At 44.4% G+C, this 20,291-nt stretch overlaps 1 protein-coding gene across 2 annotated transcripts in view; it reads right to left on the minus strand.

Annotated features, from left to right (window-relative positions):
- adgrb1a (adhesion G protein-coupled receptor B1a) overlaps positions 1-20,291 on the minus strand; it is a 46,434-nt gene that overhangs the window by 21,302 nt on the left and 4,841 nt on the right. For both annotated transcript variants that reach the window (XM_066691029.1, XM_066691028.1), the window contains exons 4-13: positions 18,838-18,913; positions 17,994-18,096; positions 17,641-17,684; positions 10,183-10,309; positions 5,364-5,467; positions 3,791-3,893; positions 3,478-3,628; positions 3,119-3,188; positions 2,320-2,386; positions 1,834-1,919 (exon numbers count right to left, since the gene is read on the minus strand). In XM_066691029.1, coding sequence (XP_066547126.1) covers positions 1,834-1,919; positions 2,320-2,386; positions 3,119-3,188; positions 3,478-3,628; positions 3,791-3,893; positions 5,364-5,467; positions 10,183-10,309; positions 17,641-17,684; positions 17,994-18,096; positions 18,838-18,913 — 931 coding nt within the window. The remainder of the gene's footprint in view (positions 1-1,833; positions 1,920-2,319; positions 2,387-3,118; positions 3,189-3,477; positions 3,629-3,790; positions 3,894-5,363; positions 5,468-10,182; positions 10,310-17,640; positions 17,685-17,993; positions 18,097-18,837; positions 18,914-20,291) is intronic.

Raw genomic sequence — 20,291 nt, forward strand, 5'->3', positions numbered from 1 at the left:
TGTGTTTAAATATAGTTATTTTATTCTTTCCTCTCTTTAGACTTTAGAGGAGTGTATATTTACAAGCCATGAATGTCCTCCCTTCACATTGACAGTTCTTGGCATATTTTGGATTAAAAACAATATTTTATACTGTCCCTCTATGCAAGCCTGCTCCAAACTGTATTTTACGTATTATTATTATGATTATTATTGTTGTTTAGGGGGCTGGGATGACAGAAGGGCCAAGTCAATGTAACTTTGTGGGCAAAGTGATTTAATCAGGGAATCGGTCCAATTGAGGGGTTCGGTTCTGAGTGAGTGTCCTGAACGTGGTAAGGGGATGCTGCAGAATCCAAACACAATGTTTCAGACAACAGATAGAATTGATCAGAAAGGTAATCATAGAGGCATCACATATTTTAGGTTAAAGAGCAGTTGGATGCAGTAAAAATGCCAATGTGGAGACCAGTCTGGTTGCAAAGGGATACGGAACCCATGATGGGAGACGGTGCCGTCCGGGCTCAGGAATTGCTGCGGTCGAAGAGATGTGCTCTGTCTCTGCAGTTTGCAGGAGAGTCCTCCAATGCCATGACGGCCCTGCCCTCAACTTGCCACGGCTGACTGGCACACAGGGACTCCCTGCTACAGGCTGAGACCGGGAGTCACACTGCCTAGCAGCCCAATTACATCAAGATGGGGCTCATGAAATACATGACTACTGACATATTCTTTATATAATTGACATACTCTTAGGAATGCACTAAAATTCCTAATAAGAGTTCCACTGTGGAACATGGTTAGGAACATTTAATGTCTCTCAAGTGCATCTCCTGAGGTGACACTACTGATCGGATGCACCGGTGTAAGCCAGGTCACGCTCTGGACTTTACATAACTGTCCGTCTCCCGGCATGGCTTTCCACAATCCCTTTCAATAAAATAAACATAAACTAAAATAATAATAGAAATGGATATATCAATATATATATATAAATATAAATAGGCAATAGCTACATCTACAAAAGGAAAGCTGCAGCAATGTAGAGAAGCACATATGATAGCAATACAAAACCATGTAGTAGAGATGCAATGGGGTGAGCACAGACATGGCTGTTCGGGATCAATAACCAGCTGTCTTCCCTCGTCCTCGGGGCCTGCCCTTACTTCCTGTAACATTAATCCCCACACAGCTTCCCTGAGGGCACCTCCTATAGAACTCAGTGCCACCACACTGGATTATTTCAACTAAACAGACATAAATAATTATTATATTCTAAAGTTGTGTATACAATAATAATAATGAAAACAGCAATGAATCCTATGTCTCCATAAATAAATGAGGAGCTCTAGACACTTTGCCTTCTGACAGCCTGCAGTGCCAGTTTAATCCCCATCCCTGTGTTGTAGCATCTGTCCTGTCTATATAACCATCCCCATCCATCCTCTCCTGTCTGTACCTACACTGCCCACCTGCCAGTCCCTCATCTTCGCCACTAACTCGAAGATGCCACTTGTTTTGCCCTGAGGGCTGGTTTTTCACCACACAAACCCCTTCCACTGCCCCACCCGCATCTCCCACTCGAACTACTCCCCTCCAGCCCTAGACAGCTCTGCTTTTTGCAGTTACCCAACTATTGCTCTCTCTGAACTTGCCTCACTGTCTCCCAGTATATATCTGCTATAACCTTGTCTCAGTCTCTCCCTCACGCTCAGCTCTGCCTCAGCATGGTCTCATGACCCCCCCCCCCGACTCTAAGGTCTAATCCTGGTGGTCTCTCTGGAGCTGGCTCCCCCTGTAGACAGGCTGGTTATGGGTCCACCAATGAATGGTATGTATTGGTATAAGGCGTACCCTGCTCGCTCCTTGAGTTTCTTATCCGTAATCCCATCTTTGGATACAAGTTTGTTAAAAACCAGAATCCCAATAACCATGTTGACCTGTTAAAAGACAGAAACAGACACAGTGAAACACCTGCATTCGCCATTAATGGCATTAAAAAACAACAGACACAAAAAGAACAGTATCAGTGTATCTGCATCAGGGAGAATAACACATATATAACTGTTATATCATTCCCTAAACTGCATAGAAGGAATATATTAATTAACGTATGTATTGATTCACTACAGAAATGATTATTTTAACATACGTAGTAATCTGTAAGCAGGGAATGTTCTTGCGTGTGCATTAACCTGATGCTTGCTTTGAAACATATGAAAAAGCTAACATCTGCCAGCTGTTGCAACTGCCTATGTATCTGTCCCGAATGTGTCCAAATAAGAGACGGTGTTGTTGTGCAGGTGAAAAAGATAGCAGGGCTGAATTGTAATGAAATACCAGAACAACAGCAGCAGCCGGTCCCACGAAGGCATAGAGGAGACCTCCCTCCAGAGACAGCCAGCAACTGTGGGACAGAAGAACAGACAGACGGACAAATGGAGAGGGTAAGAGGCTACACTCCTGCAAACACAGGGACACACAGACCACAACACCTGATGCAGACACGGCACATTCAAAAACGACAGACTAGCACTGACACAGATGGAAAGACAGACAGACAGAGATGAATGAAAGCGGAAAAACCTTCCACACACACATAATAACAGTAAAACATCAATTCCACTGCAGTGTTAAAAATAAATCATGTTCGAACTGCTGGGTACAACTTACACATATTTATGCATGCTGGCAGTAATGTCAAATTCATCCTTCAGCTTCCTTGTAACACTCAGACTTAATTTGGACCTCCTTACTAAACAGGTTGCTTTGGCACATGTTAATAGTTCTGTAAGGGTGTTTTAAGAGTAAGGTTGTGAGTGGGAGATCACAGAGAGCAGCCTGGCTAATGGACCAGGTTTGGCTCATTGTTCAGTCCAAGGAAGCATCAGTCTAGAATTGATTATTGCACTTGTTCACTTAAAGACCTCCAGCGAAGTAATGCCTCAATAAGACATGACCCTATGGAAGAGTCACACTGCTGCTTTAAATAATCACTGATCAGCTTTTCCCACGTGTATGAAATATATTTCCTGTAAAGTGTGGTTTAATTCAAATGTCTGATATGAAAGCATAATGCCAGCACTCATACTAGACAACTTTAAAAGCTGTACTCTCTATTATACTTGTGCATACTCACTAGTTGACAGTGCCGTAACCCTTGGCTTTGGTGAACCCCACTGAGACGGCAACAACCAGAGCGGGCAGACCTGGAAAACAGGGCAGGAATGGTCAGAGAGGACTGAGAGGAGACGTGAGGGACAGAAGAGATGAAAGCAATGGAAGGTCAACGGGAGGAGTGAGGGAGAGCGAGGGCTGTGTTAAGGACTGCAGAATGTCTTTTTAAAGGACCGAAAGGAGGACAGAACACAAGGGAGGCATGTGGCTGGATGTCTCACCCCGGCTCTCGTCAGCAGACTAGTGACGCCGGGGGAAGGTGTAGCATGGAAACGAAGAGAGACAGACAGACAGCAGAGAGAGAGATAGACACACACTCACCCCAGCCCAGACAGAGGAAGCGCTTGCGGATGATCCGGTTCCTCAGACGGCCAGTGACGGCCATGTAAGATTGCCATGCCTCGGTCAGCACCCAGCAGAAGGACGACAGGAAGAAGAAGTGCAGGAACGCAGCCACCAGTGTGCATGCCACCTGGGGGGGAGGGCAGAGAGGTTAACACACATGGCACGCGACTGAGCTGATCATTCTGAGAGACACAGGGAGAGAGAGCGTTGGATACACACAATATACACCACCGCTGTACTGCACAGGTTCCTACACAGCACCAGGGAGGTCTGGACGGGCTCGGCATACCTTGTTTCGGGTCTGGGTTTGTCCGATCAGGATCAGGGCATTGGATGATATAATGGACAGGCAGAAGTTGATGAGGATGACCGAGCGCTCCGATCGGATGTACCTGAAACACACCAGTGGAGAGAGAGGCGGTGGTGAGCAGAGGGTGCAGTGGGAGCATCGTTCTGTCCAAAACAATCGCAGGTTTAAACCACAATGAGAATACCTTTACCAGACCTGCAGCCGGGAGTTTTTATTTTTCCCACATTGTGTCATGGGTGATAATGACAGAACTGTCCCTTTTTATTTCTTATTTATTTATTTTTGTATTTTTACAGGAATGTTTGCCAGTGAACGTGTAATCTTTTAAGCCGGGCTGCTCTTTGAGAACGGCTTGGAAGTATCGGATCAGACCGCTGATGCGTAGCTGCATAATCCCTTCCAGGCTTTGGTGTGATCTTAATTAATTATCCACTTCTAATCTTAATTTGGACGCATCCTAGAGGCCCAGCGAAATCAAACAGGATGGAGATCATAAGGAATGGGAGGAGGTCTCACATTCCAATAGAAATTCATCCAGTTTTCTTTCATACAGGTTTATGAATATATTGATTGCTTCTACCTGTCATGAACAAGTTTATTTTTTAAATAAAACTACAAATCCTTGTGCCCCTCACGCTGCCTCCAGTGCAGTGGGTGACACTCAGCCAGGGCCCGGTGTGTGCCCGCCCTGGAGAGAGGTCACATGACTCTCTGTGCCTCTGCTCAGACCTGCCAGCTGGACAGACCAGCAACAGACGGACAGCAGAGCCAGACTCCTGGCACACAGCACCCTGGGCACTGGGGCTGGGTTATTCTCCATTATCCCTCAATTAAGGTGGGCAAACACAGCGGCGAATTCTGTTTACAAGCTGGCGGGCAGGCTGGGCTCCGGGCTGTTTGTCAAATAAATGGCAATTTAAATCTTCCAGATTAGTGTTTGATTTCTAAATGACAAGCTGTCTTTTTTAGAATACAAAGCACTCCGCGCCGCAGATACTGCTTCAGTCTGTTTGTATTGTCCCATGCTCACAATTAAAATGGAGCAGAGGCGTAAGGAAAACAAGCAAAAAGTCGGAGACACTAGTAGGAGAATAAATATTGTGTTTCAATTAAAGAGTCTCACAATCTCAGCACACACCCAGAGGGGGGTAGGCTTCACAAGCCCTGGCACAACCTCACTGAAACACACCAGGACCGTAAGGTGGCACAGACCTCACTGTGGCAGCCTGGCAGCCTGAGGGTACACTAATCCCCCGTCGCTGTTCTCCAGCAGATTGGGCAGGGACTCGTCTGGGCTTGCAGGCATGATCGGGGGCTGTTTAGCCTTCATTCTCACACACTGTGGTACATTTGGCTCCAGCTTTCCAACTAAACATATTTTACAGTACTTACATCATTTTTTCCCAAATCAGATCTCATTTATTCGTGCAGCACTGGCAGCTGTTGCAGAGCGAGAGGTTTCTGGGATATGCAGTAACATACTAGTCAAAGTAATAATGAGATTTTTTTTTTAACAAATAGAAAAAAAACAAGACTGGGCGAGTGTCCTTACCTCCACACAGACACATAGATGATGATGAGGAGGAGGAGAGTGAGGGACGACACCCCGCAGCCCACAATCAGAGTCACTGATGGCAGCAGTACTTTGTCCATGTTCTGAGGAAGGAAGCAGACACGGGACAGGTGAGCAGACAGAACACGTGAAAACCCCTTCAGTCTCTAAATCCCAGCCAGGCTTTCCGCCCCGGTACTAATCCAGACACAGCCTGGCAGAAAACAGACAACAGGCTGTCTGGGAATCAAGGTGAGATCAAGGTGACCTGGGAAAAGGTGCTGAAATGATCAGAAAATCAAGAAATACATTTCCCCACCCCCAAAAAACAGGTGTTGGTGGTGAGCAGTGTGTTGGTGTGCAGGTCTGACAGATGTGTGTTTCTCAGTGAGGCAGTCAAGTGTGTGTGAGATGCTCAGAGTTGTGGGGCCCCCCTGCTGAGGTAGACGGGTGGGCAATAATCAGCCGCTCATGCCCTGCACCCAGACAGCAATCAACTCGGGTTAGTACACCGGCGCTTCAGCTCAGCCATGTGAGACATTCCAGCAGCAATGATGTCCAGAAACGTCAAGCAACCAACGCCATACGCAACTCTCCAAAAGGATCATTCGCCACTTTTTCCTTTCATTTCCCCATCCTTCAACTCTTTATCCGACTTTGAAATAAATGACAGAAGCCTACTGCTTAAAATCTGACGCAGAGCTCTAGTGAAAAGGACGACACGCCTCCGGGAGAACTCACTGCGTTTACACGTCCTGGCACACGGCTCTCGACAAAGCGTGCGGGTTTATTAACTCTGGGCTCATGCAGGTAATGTCTTTCTCACTCAACGGGCGACATCATGCCTGTATCACACCTGCTGGCTCAGCCACACAGACACGGGCTGTGGCGTGTTGACGGCCGCACAGAGCTCGGCATTCCTGCGGAGCCAGCTCTGTATATGCAGCTTTACAGGGAGCTCGCCCCGGGCCTGCGACTGAAAGGCTCCCTGTCCCGGCCTCGCTCGGGAGATAATTGGTTCAGTTTATAGCCTGTCTTGTCTCCAGGTTTGATTCCTATCCTGGGCCAAGTTAATTAAATTCATTTGATTAACCTGCGCTGCAGCAGCAGTCCCATGAAAAGAAAGAAGACTGTGATTAAAAGTGCACTGGGATGGAACACAGTGGAAATTGACTAAGTTTTACTGCATCTGAAAAGGGGAATATGAGCAGTTAATCCTGAGGTTACCAGCTCTGTGTTATATGGTGATACAGCTTGAGGTGCTCATAGTGTCTTTCCAGATTTTAAGAACGTATTCAACCCAGGCGGGTCAGCGATAGTGAAGCAAACTCGTATTTGGAGTGTATGCATTTGCATTGCGCCCTATACACAAATTCTGCACATCTGCGTGGTTCAAAGCTCATTAAGAGTTAGGGTTTTATCCACACTGCTGTAAGTGGACACCATCCATACAACATGGGGGATTATATTAAGTCGACAGCGCTGATCGCATTAGATTAATCGGAGGGAAATGATTGGCTCTGTGGAGGTATAGGGAAGTTTGATTAATTCCTTCCACAAAGTGTAGTTTTAGTGTAGTTGTGACTTGGGACACACAGCGAGACTTGATGTATTAGAAAGCAGATCTGCAGGATACATAAAAAAACGCAACTGCAAAACTGGGCAGCACAGTAACTGCGGCCTGGAGCATTAATTTACTCCTGAAGTGTTCCCAGTTAATGATGCACCCTGCTACTGTGAGGTTTTGCAAACAGGCTGTTGTTTTAATCTTGGCTTACAGAGTGTTATAACCTCTGGGCTGGGTGTCAGTCTAAGCACAGGGTCAGCATATTAAACTGTATTTGCTAGTGCGAGAGCAGCTGTGATTTCTGTCAAATGGAAAATGAAGACGGGGAACGCACGTTTCTGCCAACCAAACTTAGCAGTTTAAAATAAGTGTCTAGTTTACTCAGAAGAGGAAAATATACTAATAAATTCAGCACTTTGGAGATATCAGCATTGAACTCATGTTAACTCAATCCCTATGTTGAACTGACTGTGTATGTATTAAGCCACCTTTGCTGTAAATCAGTTCCTTTAGAATCGGAAAATCTGAGAAAGTAAAAATTCTTCTGATGCACTAAAACAAATTTGATTTCATTCTGTTTATTTTATTCATTTATTTATACATGTGTGGTCTTCATTGGGTGCTAACAGAAGATACAGCTTGAATCGCTGTTCCCAGATTAACTTTATTGTAATTTTCAACCACTATCTGAGGTAACACACCATCTTGGATCCTGCCTCGATGTTCCTGTATTCTGCTAGCCCAAACCTCCCTGTATTCGAGACGCCTTTCCCAGTCACAGGCCCAGCTGGCCAGACTGCTATGCAGCACAGCCAGAAGTAGTCTAGGAAATCGGCACCATAGCCCTGCATCTAAATCCTTCCAATTGCATCAGAAGGTGGCACAGAACGCAGCATCGACCCAAAAAATAAATGCATATTTTTTACAGAAAAGGAAGATGCCAAGAGAGGCTTTCCTTGCCATCTGAACCTTGATTAGAGCACACTGACACGTGTGGATTTCTGTCGGTCTCTCCAGTGAGATGTGATTTTGTAGAACGCTAGATCATTAACATTTAAGATGGCAGCTCGGGTGTATGTGTGTGTGTTGGGTGGGGGGGTCTTGATAACAGACAGAAAATGGCTGCAGTGTCCATTTTTACTGTTTTCTGCAGAGATCTAGGAGTATTGAAGGAGTATATATATGGTGTACTGTTCACACAGAGAGAGAAAAAGCGAGAGCGAGAGAAAGAGAAAGAGGGAGAGAGAGAGAGGGAGAGAGAGAGAGAGGGAGAGAAGGGGAACATCTTCTGCTTGGCAACCAGATGTCTGTCTCTCATTGGTTAGCCACTTTGTTATTCACAGGCAGTACGAGACAAGCTGCAGACAGGGCCGGTGGACAGAAAACTCTGAGATATTGGCATCATGCTATAGAAATGATCACTGTGCCCAGACATCTCATCTGCCCCTCTTATCTGACATTCAGGTGGGGAAACAAGCCAATCACCAAACAATAACCCCACAACTGACAGAAAACTGCAAAACACAGCCGTCCCGTCCCCCGAGTGGGCAGGCCAGGGATTCTGGTTTTAATGGATTCTAAGAGACAGTGCGTTCAGTGGAATAGCAATTGATCAGAGCTTCTTAAACAAGAAGACAAAATGGCAAGAGCGGCTGCAATACCACCACCACACAATGCTCACCGCATCCTCAAGCTGAATTCAAATTCAGCACCAAACAGAACCTAATCCGTCACCGATAACTGCGTATCAGATTAATCGGGAGAATAATTATAGAGGATTCCTTGCTGTATACCATTAAAAACTACAGACATATTATTTTCACCAGAATGTGCATATATGTACAAAGCAAAGTCTCACAGCCCCAAATATACAATACTACACTCTGAAGGACACAAATTGAAATATTAACATATTAATTTATTAATTAAATTGTCTAAAATGGATAATATTGTGATATCTGCCCATTGCATGCAGATTTGTCTCCTCTCTCTCTGTCTTGTGCAATTTCGGTGTGTGTGTGTGTGTGTGTGTGTGTGTGTGTGTGTGTGTGTGTGTGTGTGTAAAACATTAGTTTTGATGCAGCAAACACAGCCATAAGACAAATGCAGGACCCAGACAGTTTAAAAGGCTCCTGGTCCCTCGGCAGTCCGTCAGGAGGGGTGTGAGGTTATTTTTCTCCTTTTTTTCCCACTATCTGGGCCAACCCACACAAAAGGCCCTGTTACAGCCTCTTCTATAGCTTTAAGAGCCTCCAGTGCGGATGTTGTTACCAGGGCAACTGGTGAACAAAATGCTTTAGAGGCAGTTTCCATTCTAATAATAACCAATCTTCCTCAGTGAAAACTGCACAAAGACACTGCCCTTTTTCCACAGGAATTTGGGGAAATGTAGGGCTATTACCTCTCCCATCATTTAAAACCTATATAGTGGTGTGACTCCCTGTGTTGGACACATTGAAATTACTGTAGTGTAGTGGCAACCTGTGTTATGCATGTATGTGTATGCATTTATTTATTAATTAAGAAATCCTACACATATCTTAATAAAGCCAATTGTGTTTCAATATCAATATCTCTCTCTCTCTCTCTCTCTCTCTCTCTCTCTCTCTCTCTCTCTCTCTTAAATGAAGTCCATAAATGCCGTTGCATACAGTAATGGCAGTGTGTACAGCAGTCCATTTCTGTGATTATTATCATGACCACCGATGCCAACCGTATTCTGCTGCAATAACGTGTGTTCATGCCATTCTTCGGATAATATATGCAAATCAAATCAGATTCATCAACAGCGGCGCGATAATCAAGCTTGCTTTGTTTTGAAATAGAGCACATTAACCTTTTTTTGCCTCGTCTCTCCCCTTGGTGGTTACACACATCATTCATAGGGAAAAAGCACAAAGAAAAGAAAGGAAAACAAATAACACCCCGCATGATATCGGCTATGAAAGATTGTAGTGCAGTGTTATTTACCCATTAGGAAGACAGCGCATCCCCAGCCATGAAATTAAGACATTTCTGAAAAGCGCAGAGAGGATGGAGAAGAGAGAGACAGGGAGAGAGAGGGAGAGAGAGAGAGAGAGAGAGAGAGAGGGGGGGGGAGAGCAAGAATGATCTGTTGATGCGCAATGGCACAGATGCTCCATTTCGCTTTATATGACATAAAAACCAACCTTTCGGGGGTTTTGTCTTTTTTTGGTTTCGCAAATACGAAATACAAACACACACAAATGAATTACAAACGGTGCCACTTACCAAGTCGGGGTTCAGCTTTGCTAAGATGGCGAAGGTAGACAGCCGGTCACAGACACATTTGGTCCTGAACGAATCGACCGGGACAGCCCGACAGCCTCTACCGGACCAGGACCCCAGCAGCGAGGAGCTACACGGCCAGAGAGGAGAGAGAGAGCAGCAGAGAAAACGCGTGAAATCCCTGAAATCAGCCAGCTCCCTCCTAATCCTCTCCTCTCCACTGCATCACCCAACCACAGCTGCAAAAGGCAGGCTGGATACAGGGGGGAGAGGACGAGCTGCACACACCACAGGTCTCTACATGGACAGGTTATTGCAATACAGGGGAACATCGGTGCAACTGTCCTACTTTCCAGTAGAACTTAAAACATCTGTGCAAAGGGGGATGTCACGTTAATCATATTATTATGATGATGATGATGATTATTTTTATTATTATTGCATTCGTTTTTAAATATTTATAAGTCAACTGAATTCATTTCTCTCTCTCTCTCTCTCTCTCTCTCTCTCTCTCTCTCTCTCTCTATATATATATATATATATATATATATATATATATATATATAGATAGATACATGAACTAGGTCCTTTATTACAAATGCACAAATCACAGATACACATCCCCACATATCTGCAGCTGAGCAAGCCACATAACTGAACCTTTTTGTGTGACACACAGAAACCAAGGTCGTCCTCTCCCTGCTAGCCTCCCCAGCAAACTCGGCCAACTTGGGGATGTCAAGTAAAGGAATTTATACAATAAAAAGTGCCGTCCTAAGCTATTTATCCAGATTCCCACAGAAAAACAACACATAAATTGAAAACATGAAGGTTAAAAGTAGCAACAGGTTACTGAGCGGTGTGGCTTGACCCTAAGCATGTTTATGGTCTCAGTGTGCTTGTTCACTGAGTTCACAGAGCAGGGGGTGGGGGGTCGGAAACACTGGCCGGCAAGTCCCTACACATCTGGGCAACTGCACCACACGCAACCTCTGCTACAACCGCTATCGCAAACTATGGACTCAACGGCTCTTACAGTAACTCTATTACAGATGCAGAGAGCGGTAGACTCAAAACTATGCTACGTGACAAATGTACAAAGGGGAAGCACTGGATACAGACAGGACCGAGGAGCTGAGCTCAGTGCCCTGGGGCAAAACACCACAATCAAGCATGGCAGTTGTAGTTAGACCATACCCTCTGAGTTGGTGAGATCCACTACAATAACATGCGCAGTCTGCAGCCCCCCACATAAGTGCCCAGCAGTGTGAGCAAGACCGCACAGTATCCACACTTGACAATTCGAATGTAGAAAATACAAAACCTCAGCTCAAGGTAAATGCTTATCGGATAGAGAAACAAACAGACAATGACTCCTACACATGCAGCATCAGCTAAAGCATGCAGATTGGCAGGGGCTTCTGAAATACAGGGATTTTCTAAAGACGATTTTCTGATTGTTAGGATTCCAATTGTGAGAGTCATATTTAATAAAATGTGATTCAGAGATTTATACAAAAGAATGGCTTTATTGCTCATCCATTAACCCTATTGACATGCTTGTGGTACAATGCCTTTACTCTATAGCAGCCTTTGGGTGTCTGATCAATGGTGGCTGACATTAGTGTGAAAAACCTTGATTAAGGATCCCACTTCAATAACAATGTGCTCCTACAAACACACACACAATGTCCGGCTGTCACCCCTGTTTGTAGTGAGTTCAGTTGATCTGCAGTGGCAGGTTATCTCTCTGGCCCATCTACACTGACACGGGGCAGTCTGCGCAGGTGAGGCCCATATGGGATAGCCTTTGCTCTGTCCAGGGGATCTGCTGTGGAGCTCCCTGCCCGACTGAGTGGCTGAAGCAAGGGACTCTGGAAGCAAGTTTGCAGCCTGGCTGGAGAAAAGGCAATGAAGGCAAAGTGACAGAAAGAGCTACCCCTGGGCAATCAGACCTGAATCCAGGCACTGATATGGGATCTCAGCTGGGCAGGATTTAAACGGGCAATTTAGCTAAGCGAGTGTGTTTTTTTTTTTTTTTCTCGCCCTCTCTCCCCCTTCACTCCACTTGTTTTTCCACGTTCTCCGAGCTAAGTGCTGAGCTGAAGTGCTCACATGGGAAATGCATGACTCCAGTCTGCTCAGCGCCACACCACACCGCACAGAGTTTGGCTTGCCGCCTCAGAAACGCTGCAGTGTGAGGACCAGCTTTCCTCCGAAGGGCAGTATTCTGGCACTCAGGGTGGGCAGTACTGAGGGGCTGCTGGGGGCAGTGGGGGATGCACTAGCCAGCTAGAGGCAGCCACCCCCTGGGGCAGATATGGAAGATGGGAATTTGTCTCTCCTCGGTGATGTAGAGTTAATGTGTGCGGCAGGAGAAGAATCCAATTAAACAGGAAACCATGAACATCATTAACATCATTGTATTGAGAGGCATCCAATCACTCCACCTGTTTGCTTGATTTAAATTGGCATTGTTATCATTCGCACCAGATTTCTCATATTCATTATAATTTGCAGAACAGTGTGGAGCACCAAAATGCCCGTAGGGACACAGGTTTTAATGAGCGGTCATTCTTGACTACTTGGCCAGTTCATACATTGACTTTCCGATTCTTGTATTATTATTAGAAGTAGCAATATTATTATTATGATATATTTCTCATAACATGACTCATTTCTAAAGTCCGACAAATTCCACAGCACTACCGACGTCATCGTGCTATGTTTCAGTTATGAAGAATTCACACCAGCTGAGCATTACGAAGGCCGTGACATTCAGATCTTATTGGAAGGTATGAAGTGTAGGAGTCTGTGAGTGGGGATGGAATAAACAAACAGTTTACATGTTAATGAAGGCTAAGACACATCAATATTCCTTCCAAATAATTCCCTTTGGAGTTATAATGAGCATGGTTACTGTAGAAGCATACAAGTACGATGTTTGAACTGAGCACAACGTTTGCACTCAACGGTTTCTCTTCTATATCTAGTGCAATGTGACAAGCCTTGTATTATATAATGTGTACTATTTATTTTTGATTTACTTCGATTTAGCCTGGCCTCAGTAACAAGGCCATTTTGTATAATACAATTAAATGTTAAGAGCAGCCCTACAGCCATCACACCTGCCTCAGCTAACACTCACACAGACGAACACCTGAACACTGACCCAGAGCAACATAACGCAGACCCATCCAGCAAGCCAAGTCTGGATTTCTAAAGATGTAATCAATCATAATATGCATTCTACATTTGTGATCTTCAGAGATGCAGTTCTTTTTGAGAGTCTGTGCAGAATTCTGGAAGCACAAATTCCAAATTCTGCAGGAACCCAAAGCCAAATAGCTTGTGCTGACTGCTTGATCTGGTTGCATTGAAAGGTCTTAACTGAAATCCTGTTCAATTGGCCTAAGGTAATGCCTATACTGTGAGACTGTTGCACAGAGCAAAACCTTAAGGATTTTAAATAAGGATGGAGTTAACCTCCGGTTGCTTAGCAACAAAAAATGGACCTGCGTTCTAGAAGCTGTTAGAATTAAAAGGGAGAAGTTGTGCCACCAGTGAATCAGAGTGTATTTTTAACATCGCCCAATAACAGCCGCTCTGATGTTGTGATGGTTCTGTGCTGTGTGATCTGCTACCCGATTCCTCGTCTAAGGCGCTCTGTCCCTCATTTCAGACTCTCCCTATTGTCTCAGCATCACCTTTCTGTCTTGCCTCCTCATTTGCACAAGAACTCATTCTGCGTCTGTTTCAAGCGTGGTGAAACACACACAGGCAGGCATCCAATTATGCGCTGGCAGTCCCACACTAATGCAGCACTCGCTGTCAGGCATGCACACAGGCACAGGGGCCCCACGCTGCGCGCCCCCCAACCTCACACATCACGGATCATGCAGACAGATAGCTTGTAATATATACTCAGTCACACACCCAGCTGACCTGAGCTCGGTGGTATTATCATCATAGGCTGCATATCTTGACACAGGGACCTATTAATATTGGTCTCTTTTGGTTGGTGTTGTTTTTATCAGAAAAAGACAGATTTGACCTTGAAACTGAAATCCTTTTTCGCCAGCAGGCAGCAGATTAATTCTCCGTGTCCCAACTGCAGATGCAGAGAGGGAAAGGAAACACCTGGACAAAGACCCTGGCAGGAGACTTGTATAAGGGTGGGTGTCTGCTGTCTAGATGTCTGTTATAGCTGGAACATTCGCCCAGGTAACACAGAGAAGAATTACTGCTGACACGGAATAATACTAATATTATTATTATTGGTACTAGTGGTTTCATCATCATCATCATCATCATCATCAACGTGGGGCAGCTGTCTCTTAATCATGTTGTCTGTGTATTTGCTGCACAGAGCTACAGTGTGGAGAGCCATTAGCACAGACTGAAGCTGCCTGGTGATCAGTGCAACATTAACAACAGTAACCACCCTTCACTGCTTAAAGCTGCAATTATTTATATTTTGGTGCACATTTCTCTCCTCTCCACATGTGTGCAGGTAGACCTCAGTGTTTATGATCTCTGTACACATCTCAGTCTGTTAAACACAGCCTGGAAGAACACAGGAACACACTGAAGTTTACAAAGGGAGGAGACCTGAAATCAACCCCTCGAGCTTGTTCGGTCGGTGCAGAAGTTCAGAGCTTCAGCAACACAGCTGGGGAGCCCCCCAATTCTGTCCTCACTGTCCACTGTCAAGAGCACAGTGTGTTTGAGCTGAATGGCACACGGGCTCAGTGACTGTCAGGCCTGATCCCCATCGACGCATTCCTGCAGTATGTAGTGTTAGAATAAAATGAAACTAGTCAGAAAGAACATTCACTTTTATGTGTCAAAAAACAGCTTCCTAAGTGGATATGAACTTTACATGTTATTGAAATTCCAATATCTTTAGTTTGCTGGACGTTTCAGGAACCCTAAAGCATTCATCGGCGGAGTCATTATGTGATATTATAGCGGGATAGACCCAGACGAATCAATTTGCCAGGAGGCAGGGGGTGAGCTTTGTTCTGCTTTAAATGTATTCCTTTCAACAGATTGATATTTTCTCCCAAATGCAGTAAGGGCAGCACTCTAGAGACAGGGAAAGGTAATACATTGTAGTTGAACAGTGGCAATAACAAATCAATTGTGCACTACTTAAGAGGAACTCCTGCGATAGATTTCCACCAGCTGTGATCGGGAGCCCTGTGGACAGGTGCCCTTCCTGAACCCCCACTCAGACCTTCCTTTCCACAGAGCAGAGCTCAGCATGGAAACATCGAACTGAGCCCTGACCTAAGGGACACACTAGCCTGTCTCTCTCTCTTTATCTGGTGTTATAAAGACATAGTTTTCAAACTTTCATTAAGCAGAGAGATTGGTCTTCACTTGTTGCTGGTACACTGTATTCTAAACTATATTGGATGCATCCCAGTAGCTACAGTTTAGGTTATTGTGGATTTTAAAACCTAAATCAAGAGAAATATCAATTTAAAATGAACTATATGCATAATATCTCTCGCTCTGCAGCTGCATGTGAGCTGCAGCTGTACGAGTGACTCGGGTTGTGTGCCTGGGCTCGGTCTCTCTGGCTGAGGCAGAACGCACGCACTCCTCTGGTTACACACAGTTCACTCACAGTTCGCCCTAATTCGCCACTGCCTCACGGACTGTGGGGCAAACAAGTAAACCCTCGAAATAATCATTTGGCAGGGATAAGAGTACATGCCTGACTTTACCCCAGGGCCCCGGTGGTTTTAGCAACGGCCCAGGAAATTGGACTTCTAAGAAACACAGATATTCATGCATCACTACGTTAACCAGAGTGAATGTAACAATTTACTTTCAGTGTGGGTGTGCATGTATTTTGTTCCCTACATTTCCATCAGAGAATAAAATAATAATAATAATAATAATAATAATAATAATAATAATAATAATAATATTCTAAAGTAATATAGATTAATAACAATGACCATCATAGTATTAATATAATATAAAACCTACAATTGTTAGATATGTTTGAAAAGCATTGTCTCCCTGCTTCAGTTTGTCCTAAATGTGTGTTATGAGGTCAAGACTGAACAAGAGGAGCTGCAGAGAATTTGTTAGGCATGGACCTGTGTAGAAATGTAGGTATTTTGAACCCACAGGGAAACTACTACCAGGGCAAACTTGCATAAGAGCAGAGAAATTAAGAGGTCAACCGTACCATCTTTAGAAGTCACCATAACCTTCTTTAGAAGCGTGGGATTGTCTCAAAACTCCCCACTGTCCCCCACAGGAATAACCCCCACAGTGCCAGACTCCCTAGAAGGCTACTACAGTCTAGAACGGCACCCTTGACGAAAAACATGGTGGCAAGACCCGATAAAGCGAGGTCCTTAGTTTCCAATTTATCCGCACGATATTAACTCATTAATCATACACGCTGTCCAAAATAAATTTTAATTTCACTTTGAACGCGTTTTTCAAAGTGTACAGCTAAATTAGATTGCCTTTTTTCCCTATTTTTCTTTTTTTCCCCATCACAATTTTTAATCCAAGAGATGGAACAGAGTGCATTTCACATTCCATCCCTACAACAAAAGTGTACGTATCTATCTAAATGCAAATGTCCCATCTGCACTGTGTTGAGAGAACGCAATAACCCTATAAGCGATCTGTCTTTTCATTTTTTTCCGACAAGAGAGAGACATATAAGAATTAACATTTTATGAAAGTCCTTTAAAATCCTCTGATATCCATAATAAATAATTATGCTTGTACTGTAAAAAAAACGGAGCCAATGCAACATGCATCTGGATTTAGTTTGGTCAAATCAGTCCCGCTCTCCTTTTCTTCCCTGTCACACTGGGTTTGCTGTTGAAGCCCCTCTAAGGGATGCGTGTGACACTCTCAGTTTCCACAGACAGGACCACTGTGAGTCTGAAGTGGTGCATAAGTGACACAGCATGCAGCAATCTGACTTCCATATGCCACACCATACACACAAGCCTTTCCAGCCCAAGACTTGCAATTTGAAGGCAATCTAGGGCATATCGACATCAGCAGCAACCTGCCTGTCTATCTCCCTGGATGACCCACTCACTGCTCACTGCTCTGCCAGTCCCAGCTTGTAAGCCTGCCAGCACCCACAGCCACAGACTTTCAGCATCCCACCGCAGCCAGCAGCAGGTCTCACTGCCCAGCACACCTCACCATACAGGTGGGCGCAACAAGGCTCTCGTCAAGAGATGCACTGCAAATGCCTCGGTCATATTTTAAAACAAGACCTCATCCAGAACAAGATACACAACCGCTACAATCTCTGACAAGAACAATAAGGATCCCCTCCCCAAGCTTAACCCATTTCCTCCTGGAGCACCTGTCTGCAGAGTTGGATGTAAACAGAAACGCTGATAAGCTTTCACCGTAACCTGCGAAGATCAAGCTGGGGTAAACTGAGGGAAAATGCCTGCTTACCTGTCACTCTCATCCCAGGAGATGCAGGTTTGATTGATGGTGCCCTGTGAAGAGAGAGAACAGGGTCAGAATGAGATTCACAGACAGAGAAACACCAGCTACCTGTGTCACTGAGATTATTAAATCACGTGCAAGGACTCAGGAACTTCACATGTGAATCTCTGCCTCAAAAGCTCAGAGGCACCAAGACGTTTATGAATTATTACAGATCCACAATCCAGCAGACAAAAACAGACTCATTGTTGTGAGTATTTCGGATTTCTACCATTGAATATGGTATATATATATTGAAGGTCTTCGCATTATCACTGTGTCTCTCCTGTGGGGGTGACAGGAGTGTGGGGGGTACTCACGTTGTAGAGGTGGGAGAATTCAATTTCCACCGGGGCAGAGAGAGAGTTCGGGGTGGGCTTGATTGTGACCGAAATCACCTTGGAGTTGAGCACAGTGTTATTCCTGAAAATAAAGAGTAATAAAGAAGAGGTCACACAAACAGCACCCGTGGCTGTGGACACACGCACACAGGACGTCTGTCTGAGCTAAGATATCTCTATTACATTTTTGCATGTTTTCAGTCAAGTTAAATTGCAGTGTCGTGCCCTAGGACCCCAGAAAGCTCATTGTCAAAGACTCATTTCCAGGAACAGAATGGAAACAACAAACACAAAGATGAATATGATTTATTTTCAGGTATAACATTTACATACAGTTCTGTGAGGGTTAGAGGTGTATCTCACCCTTAAAATAATGACTAAAACACACACATGGACAAATGAAACCCGTGCTTTTTTGTATTTCCTCTAAAAAATGAAAGTAAAAAAATCATTATTCTAACTGGGTTTGTGAGTCATTGGAGTAGCGCCTCAGTGAGCTACAGCTCATAGCAGCGCAGAGACGAGAACTGAAACAATGTGCTACATAACACATTCAAGTGCAATGATCCTACAATGATGTAGAACAAACCCCTTGATTGCTTCACCAACTTCTTTTGGTTAGTGGGGATTTGAAAAGCAAAAAACGAAACGGTCCTTTGGAAAAACAGCTAAATATAGCCTGCAAGCAACAAGCATACTCATTCACTTGACGAGCTGTTCCTAGAAGATATGGCAGCTTTGTAGAAGCTGAAATGTGTCATTTTAACTTAACCTCTCTGCTCTGGAGCTAGTGTAGAGGATGAGTGAGTCAGGATTGTCTTACCGCTGGAGAGAGAGGATATTGCCCAGGTTTCTGTACAGCACAATCCCCGTCACAAACATGGAGGAGTCATCCACATCTGCAAAGAGTGACCACATTAATAATAATGAATACAATCATCATCATCATCATCACAATAATGTGCTGCTGTGGGTGATCTGCCCCACACGTTGTTGAGCCAAAATGCAATAAAGTTGTTGGTCGCCCAGCTTTAGAATTCCTTTAGAAATGATCTATGAGTTTATTACTCTTTGCTGACAGGCCAGTGAAATGCACTTCTGACTCCAGTTACCCATGAGATCCACAATATCAACATTTCACAGAATCTCCAGCCGCAGCCAGGGGGTCTGAACCCAGGGGATCAGAGAGGATATGGAGCTACTGATGATAACACGGAGTCTGGAGCTCGGGCGGTGAATACAGGTAGAGCTGCTTGCACTCTTCCAGGAGAGCAGAATAAATATGAAACTAGATTAAAATAGATACATGAGCTTGACTGCGATTATGTGTAGCATTCAAAACAGAGATCTAAAACATGATGTGTGTGAAAGGAGTAGACCGCAGCCGTGCCCTCAGGCATACAGCTAAGCTCTCCCAGGAATCGGGCTACGGCAGGGGAGGAAAAGAGGAGAGGGGGGGAGTGTTGCTGTATGGATGGTATGAGAAAACCAGATAGAGTCCAGCATACATATCATCCAGTCTGCAGAATAATGCAGTGTGATGAAACTATTCATTAGTATTCATATTATTATTCATATTCTTATTATTTACAGTTTCTCTCCACCTCGTGTAGGGCATCTCTCCAACCCACACAATAGCATCCAACACAGCTTCTCTGCAGAACATGGTTTTATCGTATCTCCAAGGAGTATTGAAACACACACAAACATCTATTTATATATGTATGTATGTATGTATGTATATATAGATAGATTGCATCTTGCCCCAATGTCTGCTTTTTTGTCTATACGGTAAATTCACAATGGATTTCGCTTCAGTGGAAGGGCGTTATTTTATTGTATCGTAATCTGAAATACACCATGAAGAATAATTTTCCATATGGGTCTAGGCTCTGGAAAGAAAGCGCGTCTCTGTAGAATATGCTCCTTCATGGTGTACATGCATCCAGACAACAGATAAATACAAAGGCTGGGTGGGGAAAGGTGGAAGAGATAGCCTGGCACAAAGAGTGGAAGTGAGAATGGGGTTAGTGATATAATATATAGTTTATCAGTCCCACAAAAAGAAGATTAATACTATTTTATTTTTTGCCCTTAGAGTCTGGGAGAACAAAATAACCTTTTAGAGTTTAGTTGATGTTGTTTTTGGGTTGGAAAAGCTTGGAAATAATTTCCCCTGAGAGTGCAAGGTTTATTCTGGGAGCAGTGATGTCCAAAATCCTCCTAACAAGGGCCAGCCGTCTGCCAGGTGTTGATGAAGCCAGCCTCTCCCACAGT

Source organism: Amia ocellicauda, chromosome 18 (genome assembly GCF_036373705.1).
Source record: "Amia ocellicauda isolate fAmiCal2 chromosome 18, fAmiCal2.hap1, whole genome shotgun sequence".
Classification (NCBI taxonomy): Eukaryota; Metazoa; Chordata; class Actinopteri; order Amiiformes; family Amiidae; genus Amia; species Amia ocellicauda.